This window comes from Oryzias melastigma, linkage group LG1, assembly GCF_002922805.2.
Source record: "Oryzias melastigma strain HK-1 linkage group LG1, ASM292280v2, whole genome shotgun sequence".
Taxonomy (NCBI): Eukaryota; Metazoa; Chordata; class Actinopteri; order Beloniformes; family Adrianichthyidae; genus Oryzias; species Oryzias melastigma.
Window position 1 is genome coordinate 14175110 of NC_050512.1, and position 8329 is coordinate 14183438.

General features: G+C 40.9%; 1 protein-coding gene across 3 annotated transcripts; it reads left to right on the plus strand.

The window, feature by feature from the left end:
* Positions 1-6: 6 nt before the first annotated feature.
* pkd2 (polycystic kidney disease 2) lies at positions 7-8201 on the plus strand. Of its 3 annotated transcripts, XR_002917569.1 has the most exons (16): positions 298-718; positions 1206-1319; positions 1976-2109; positions 2194-2444; positions 2528-2752; positions 3548-3776; positions 3856-4023; positions 4101-4282; positions 4373-4493; positions 4568-4666; positions 5109-5230; positions 5320-5437; positions 5516-5679; positions 5996-6143; positions 7421-7695; positions 7727-8201. XR_002917569.1 is itself a non-coding variant. In XM_024259904.2 (15 exons), exons 1-15 carry the CDS (start codon positions 298-300, stop codon positions 7628-7630), a joined length of 2706 nt encoding a protein of 901 aa, XP_024115672.1. In that variant the 5' UTR covers positions 7-297; the 3' UTR covers positions 7631-8201. The 3 variants fall into 3 exon arrangements, 2 of the variants coding, with proteins under 2 accessions (XP_024115672.1, XP_024115673.1); XM_024259904.2 differs by having other exon boundaries at positions 7-718; positions 7421-8201; XM_024259905.1 differs by having other exon boundaries at positions 7-718; positions 5519-5679; positions 7421-8201.
* The last annotated feature ends 128 nt before the right edge of the window (positions 8202-8329 follow it).

The window sequence follows — 8329 nt, forward strand, 5'->3', positions numbered from 1 at the left end:
GGGAATATTTTATTTAAGCTCATTTCCTAAGACTTCTCTTACTGTTTGGCGACGGAGAAAATTACACAGAAATTAGCATCTTCTTTACTGCACGAACTCCAGAATGCGTTAGCATATCTTTATTTATAGCTTAGTTGTTTATTTGGTAACTTTTAGGTACTTTAATAGTTTCTCGGATTTCGGAACGAACTATTTGAAAATATGTTTTGAACTTTTATCCGCAGTTTTTACTTTTTAAGGAGGCTACCGATTAGTTTTTCCGATGACGCATTCTTTGTTAAAACACTAACTGGACCCATGAGTGCGTCTCGAGTCCGGCCACAGAGCCAGGCTGGCACTGACAAGCCGCCGCCGCGCTCGCTCGACTCCAGCGAGGCGATACAGATGGAGAACACCCAACATCAAGATCCGGGCCTCGGTGGCGTCGTGGGCACGCCGTCCCCGCCGTCCAGACAGGCGTGGAGCCGGGACAACCCAGTTTTTGAACCGGAGGAGGAAATCATGCAAGCCGACTGGCCTCAAGCAAGTCCCGGTAGGAGGTCTGCGTTCACGGCCTCCGGCAGCAGCTGCAGCAGCGGCCTCGGGAATTACACCCGCGCGGGCAGCAGTGCCCAAATCCCGCGAGGAGGACTGTATCCCACCCCGAGCCTGAATGCCCAGCAGCAAGACAGACATGAGCACCCCGGATGTTTGAAGCAGATATTTCAAAAAATCAGAAGTAAGGCATGCTTACGTTTATTATACACTTATTGATGCCACTCCAAAATAGTACATTTTCAATTACCTCAAGTTTATTAAACCAATTAAAATGTCGTTTTTAAATTGTATTTCCTCATTTAATAGTCATTTTCTCCATCTATAACCACCATAATAATGTTTATCCTTAGGATAGCAACAGGTGATAAATGTTTTGCCACTTTTACCATTAACAAACTTGATCCTACTGTATTATGCATGTTTGAATATAGCTTTATTTAAAATCATAATAAAAACAACTAAATGAATTCCTCTGTAAACACAGCTTTAATCCATCCATCCACATCTATCACATTGCTCTGTCCATTACATTTTATATTTTGCCACTTTGCTTCTATAGACCTTTAAAATCTAAATATAATTGAATAATGAATTGCAACTCACACTCACTAATTTATACTGTACAGATGACAAGTCCCATGTAAAGTCAGTCTTTTCTCCTCTTTTAGTTCTGTGGGGCACAGAGCTGATGGAGGATGGTGACAGCAGCCGTGAAAGGTTCCTCTGGAACGTACTGAGAGAGCTGCTCACATATATCACATTTCTCATCACCATTTGTATCTGTAAGTAAACACTTAAATATCAGCAAAAACCTTTAAACTGTACACATCTTTAGTTTGTCGGTCAGGGAGTTGAAATAATAACCTACATTTACAAAGTAAAGTTATACAATTTGTTTTTTATTGTAAAAACTGCTTGCTATATCCTCTGTTAATCTATTTTATTCTGGATTCCTTTTGGGGTTCTGTCAATAAAAGCTTGTTTTCTGACATGCTGAACCAATCAACCACTAGTTAGATGGAAAATGATGGCATTTATACGTTAGCTACCATCCTACATTGAGGTAAAGTTAGTTTTTAAGATGTGTTTCTGAATGTGACTGCTCCTTTAGCTGGAAACTTTTTTGCTTTTAACCAGAGTTAGTCTTTTTTTTAAGTGCAATGAAATGAGCCATGGTGTGGTTAGGGTTTGGATCTGGACTCTGTTTTCTGGGAGACACTCTTAAAGCATAATGTGCCCGGCTGAGCTGCAGTATATAGAAGTTTCCTTCCACTCAGAAAGCCAGAGAAAACATGGTTAAATAGGTGGAACTAAAGTCAGACGTTGAGTTTGGATTTTTCTAGTTTAAGCTGTTTTATCTGTGGGATTATTACTCTACTGTTCTTTTTTTGCCAGTTGCAACGCAAAATAGATGTATTTTACTAAATGTGTTTTGCAGTGACATATGGAATGAGAAGTACCAACATGTATTATTACACCAAAGTAATGTCTCAGCTTTTCCTCGACGCACCGCTGTCTTCTGAGAACCCCAAGACTTTCAGGAGCCTCTCCACCATGGAGGATTTCTGGAAGGTGAACATCTGTCTCCGTCTATGTTCTCTGCAGTGCCTTCAAATCCATAGATCTTGACCTCTTTGTCCTTCTTAATTTTTTTAGTTCACTCAGGGGCCCTTTCTCAGTGGTATGTATTGGGAGGTGTGGTACAACAACCAGAGCCTGCCAGAGAACCAGAGTTTCATCTACTATGAGAACCTCCTCCTCGGCGTGCCACGACTCCGCCAGCTCAAAGTCCACAACGAGACCTGCTCCGTCCACGAAGATCTCAGGGATGAAGTTCAAGGTTGCTATGGCGTATACACCCCCAGTAATGAAGACACCTCTCCTTTTGGCCCTCAAAATGGAACAGCGTAAGGCAATGCAATTCAGTGTAGAAATGAGATCTTAGAAAAAAGTAGAAAGTTTGCGAAATGTTTTCCCTGATGCCTGGCAGGTGGATCTACACCACAGAAAGCAAGATGAATGCCAGCACTCATTGGGGTGAGGTGTCCAAATATGGAGGTGGAGGCTACTACCAAGACTTGTCTCGCACCAGGGAGGAGTCTACTCTCCAACTGCAGTTCCTCAAGGACCACCTGTGGCTGGACAGAGGCACCAGAGCCGTCTTCCTCGACTTTTCAGTCTACAACGGAAACATCAACCTTGTCTGTATAGCCAGGTGAGACAAATCAAGCATGTCACGATACAACAGAGGGGCTCAGAAGTAATCAAACTCCGCAAGAGACACTTAAACTGCCATCTTTGATCTTTAGCCTCCTTAGTTTTAGGCTGAATCAGAATTCTTTCCCTACCCCTACGGTTTCTCGCTATCCCTCCATTTGTAGGGGCTTATGAAGTGGTAGTTCTTCACATGACCGTGTCCCGAACCGTGGCTTCTGATCCGTACGGACCACGGATAATCCGTGATCCGCAACACCCCTAGTTAGTATACACTTCAGAGCGCTAGCAGACCGGACTTGTCATTTTTTAACCTGCTGGCTGTTCCCATTAAATCACGGGTCCCCAACCTCTGGGGCGTGAACCCAAACCGGTCCAGTACTGGGACACGGAGCGTACCGGTACCCTAACCTGACACCGCACTCTAACCGGTATCGGACGCGAACCTGCACCGGGTTTGGGTACTGGTACCAGTTTGCGTCCGGTACATCAAAAATGAGATGTCGGGGACACCCAAAAGGTTAATTTTTGATGTGGAGGGGTCCTCAACCAAACATCAATATGTGACGACATGAGGTTGAGAATGTGTTGGAACGGGGAATATTAAGGATGTCATCGAGTGGGAGTGTTTATTTTTCTCCGTTTGGAGGGCTAAATGTGTGGGCAGGGAGAAGCCATAGAGGTAGGGAAGAATTTGGATTCGATCTTATTGTAGATTTTTATTCATATTTCTTTTCTTGCTAAAACAAAAATCAAGATGAAGTTTGTAAATATTTGCTCTTGATGACTTTGTCAGGTTGTTGGTGGAGTTCCCGGCTACTGGTGGCGTGTTGACCTCTTGGCAGTTCCAAACAGTGCGCCTGATAAAGTACGTGTCCAGCTGGGACTACTTTGTTGGCGTGTGCGAGGTGGCGTTCTGTCTGTTCGTCCTCTACTACGTGGTGGAGGAAGTGCTGGAAATCCACATTCACCGGCTGCATTACTTCAAGAACCTGTGGAACTGTCTGGATGTTCTGATTGTGACAGTATGTATCAAGTTTGACTTTGGAATTTTTAAACGTGCAGAAGCACTAAACCTGAGATTTCCCCCTTCCTGTCTTCCAGTTAAGTGTTGTTGCCATTATTATGAGCATAACCAGAGCAGCCATGGTTGGAAACCTCCTCAAAGGGTTGGAGAACTACACCTCCCACCCTAGCTTTGATTCTCTGGCTAACCTGCAGGTTCAGTTCAACAACATGGCTGCAGTGATAGTCTTTTTCTGCTGGGTAAAGGTAGGAATTCCGATGCTTCGAACCTCCCAGCTTTAAACTCAGCAGAATACGCAGTTGAGAGCTCTTCTCTCCCACAGCTCTTCAAGTTCATCAACTTCAACAAAACCATGAGTCAGCTGTCCACCACCATGTCCCGCTGTGCCAAGGACCTCGTGGGTTTCGCCATCATGTTCTTCATCATTTTCCTGGCTTATGCTCAGCTTGCCTACCTGGTGTTTGGAACTCAAGTCAATGATTTTAGCACTTTCCAAGGCAGCGTGTAAGTGCAGGCAGCTTTTCACACAAATTCAGCTGCATTTCTAATTCCTTCTTTTGTGTGTCAAACCGTCACGTTTGTGGTTGTTCACAGGTTTACCCAGTTTAGAATTATCTTGGGAGACTTTGACTTTTCAGAGATTGAAGAAGCAAATCCAATTCTTGGACCAATTTACTTTACGACCTTCGTCGTCTTCATTTTCTTTATTCTCATGGTGAGAAGCACATTTGCGTGTCACGCTGAAGGAAGTACTTGAAAAGGAGTCTGACTCTCTTTTTGTTTGTATAGAACATGTTTCTGGCCATCATTAATGATACATACTCTGAAGTGAAGGCGGACATGGCCCAGCACAGGTCGGAGATGGAAATGACCGACTTCATCAAGAAGGTACTCTTTTTTTTATCCCCACACCTTAAGTAAGTTTTGATTTCTAAAATGTAATGCTTTTTAAAAAAAATATTTGTTTGCCTGTCATTTTTGTTGTGATCTTTAATGAATGTATGCACCGAGTTATCTGTTGTACTTTAAGGCCCCCGTAGATTCAAAATATATCAATGCAAGTAAACCATTAAATGCACCACAGAAGAAGAAATAGATAACTTTGAGTCTTAGATTATTGCTTTTGTTTTCGCTGCATAAAGTTAATGTATTATGAATTGAATTTGAATTTAGCTTCCACGCCTTAAAGTACTTAGAGATTTTATTATTTTTTTATTTAATTGTACTTTACAGAACATTTTACTTTAAAAAAAATATTTTGATATATTCAAATTTCCTCTAAATGCTCTGTGTGGTGAAAACACTTGTTTTTTTTATTCCCATCCCTCAGGGCTGTAACAAAGCTTTGGTCAAATTGAGGTTGAAGAAGACAACAGTGGACGACATATCGGAGAGTTTGCGTCAAGCCGGGGGAAAGCTGAACTACGATGAACTCCTTCAGGATCTTAAAGAGTTACTGAAGCTACATGCATGCAGACATTTTAAACCGATTCTATCTTTTTAAAGAGCTTATTAACCTTATTTCTCCTTTGTCGAGTCAGAAAGGGCCACACGGAAGAAGAGATTCAGGCTATATTTGCCAAGTACGACCAGGACGGGGATCAGGAATTGACGGAACATGACCACCAACAAATGAGAGATGACCTGGAGAAGGAGAGAGTGAGTGATGAAGCTTCTTACATCAGAAACACCATGGCGGCAGACGCACAGCTCAGTGTGTTTCCGCTCATACGCTAGGAGGACTTGGATCTGGAACGCAACTCACTGACCAGACCCAGCAGTGGGAGGAGCTTCCCTCGTACACAAGACGACTCCGAAGAGGACGATGATGAGGACTCCGGTCACAGCTCTCGTCGGCGTGGCAGCAGCTCAGGGGGCGTGTCTTATGAGGAGTTTCAAGTGTAAGCCAACTTTGGAACTAATGTCTTATCCAATCGAAGCAAATCAGGATCACTTGTAGAATATTATTGACTTTCCAAAATGTAAAGAAAATGAAGTACGGTGAGACAGGATGGCAAGTCTCATTATGCAAATCACTTGAGGAAATCATTATTTTACCTTTAAAACTAGGATGACTCGTGCTTTTTGAAACTGTTGAATGCTAAAATAAAATGTTTATTTACCTAAACATCGGGCAGCATTTTAGTCCTGCAGTTCTAATTCAACCTATTCTGGTTGCTTTTAAACGTCATCATTTTCCATGTTTTGCTATCAAAGGCTTGTGAGGCGCGTGGACAGAATGGAGCATTCAATCGGCAGCATCGTGTCCAAGATCGACGCCGTGATAGTGAAGCTGGAGGGCATGGAGAGAGCGAAGCTGAAAAGAAGAGACGTGCTGGTCCGGCTGCTGGATGGAGTCATGGAGGTGAGCTGTTTATCCAATCAGTCATTGGATTATCTCACAGCTAAATAGAGATGAATTAAGATGGAAAGTAATATTTTTCGTTTAAAATATAAAAGTTAATTTTCCTCTCGCATACAAACCAAAATAAAGTACTGTAGTATAAAAGTGTTTTCTAGTGTAATCTACAGCAAATATAATTTACACTAATATTGCCTCACATCTGCGATGACAATTGTTTTTGATGAGTTTAACTTGTTCTAGTGGCATTTTTTTCTGATGATGGAGGTCATGCATAAAGAAAATTATACCTATAACTACATTTTTGAGTATTTCTTAATTCAAATCGTTATGAATGAGGAGCAGATGAAAAAATGCAGTCTGAAAAAGAGTGTTTGTAGTGGACCAAATGTACTGGCCGGGGCACAAGCTCCCTGCTCTGCTCCATTCAGATGCATCCACTTGTAGACAAATAGATCCATGTACGTCTTCATTTTCCTCTTCCAAGGTGGACCATAACTGTACTTTATATTATATGGAGTAGGTAGTGTAGTAAAGTTGAACAAAACTGAGGGTTCAGCACCAAAAAAAATCACTTTTTTATATTTGAGTCAGTGAGACCAAAACTTGATATTTTATGAAAAATCGTTTATTTTTTCCAATGCTGACCTAATTTGAGGACAGAGGCTGCACAATTCATTAGAAATTTAATAAACTATCATGTCATTGTCTTTATTTTTAGTTAGTTTAAAGCTAATGATGGTTAAGATGAGTTTTTATATACACTTTGCGTATGACCTGATTAGTCGACTAATCAGCAAAAATAATCTGTGATTAGTCAACAATTAAAATAATCTTTTGTGGCAGCACTACTGGGAATGATTTTAAAATAGATTAAAAGATGATTGAACTAATTTTCTTTCATAGCATATAAAGATAAAAAATAGAAGGAAGCATGTTCATTAAACACTCAAACAATTTCAGAAAAGCTGTAAAAGTGACTTATACTATATTAAAGCCATTTAAATAACTATATAAAGATTTAGTATTGAAACACGTGGACATATGGATCCTTCTGATGACAAAAAGTCACATTTAACTACCATAGATATTCTATTTAAAAGGCTAAATCTGGGCAATATTAACCCTAGATCACATCCAAAACACAAGATGGAAAATAAATAGAAATGCTTATGTTAGTAATCATTTGCTTAGTTGAGACCTGCTACTTTTTTGATACACAACTCTGTTAGCGTTTCCTGATTGGACCTTAACGTTCATTTGTAAACTGAACTTGACAGGACGAGCGTTTGGGGCGGGACACGGACACCCACAGAGAGCAGATGGAGAGGCTGGTGAAGGAGGAGCTGGAGCGCTGGGAGTCGGATGATATGGCCTCGCAGGTCAGTCACCCTCAGCCCACCACCCCCGTTGGCCCTCGGCCTCGACCCCCTTCCTCCCTGTCCACGGAAGGCCTGGACGCGAGCGCTAACGGAGGAACCCACGTGTGAAGGCTTTAGGAGAAATGATCTACCAAAAACAGTTGCAGGACAGATGCTTCGCATGTCAACATTCCTTTGAAATAATGGCTGCAGACGTTAGTGTGTAACATGTAGCTCCACCTGATCAAGTTCTTCCATTTATGGCTTTCTTTAATGATTAAAAACATTTGTACAAACATAATGGATTTATAAAACACAAAATCACCCTTTATTTGTGCCACCGTATTTAGTGTTGCTTTAAATCCAGTGTACAACTTTTGATTGACGTGTTCTACACAAACACAAAAGCATCTTACGAATGTTACCTTTGCTGATTATTCTGTATCCTCGTTTAAAATGCAGTAGGTACAAGCATGGCACATTCTGTCCTATTTAATCCTTTTCTATGCATCAGTGAAGCTTCAGGGTGATTCTGATTTATGATACATATTGTAACGTGAAACAAACTTCGATTTGGAGTGCATCTAGTGTACATGGGTAATCCATGCTTTTATTTTTTATTTTCCTGTACTTTAATTTTTGCCTTTTTTTAAGCATCTTTTTGTAATCTGGTCCACCAAATAAATTTTTATTGATATAAGCATTTTGTGATTAATTTATCTAACACTTTCTTTGGAATTGGGAGAAAAAGACAATTAAAAAAAAAATCAACATAAATGATCAAAACATTAGAATCTTCTTTTAACAGAGCATTCTGTGTATTTTAAC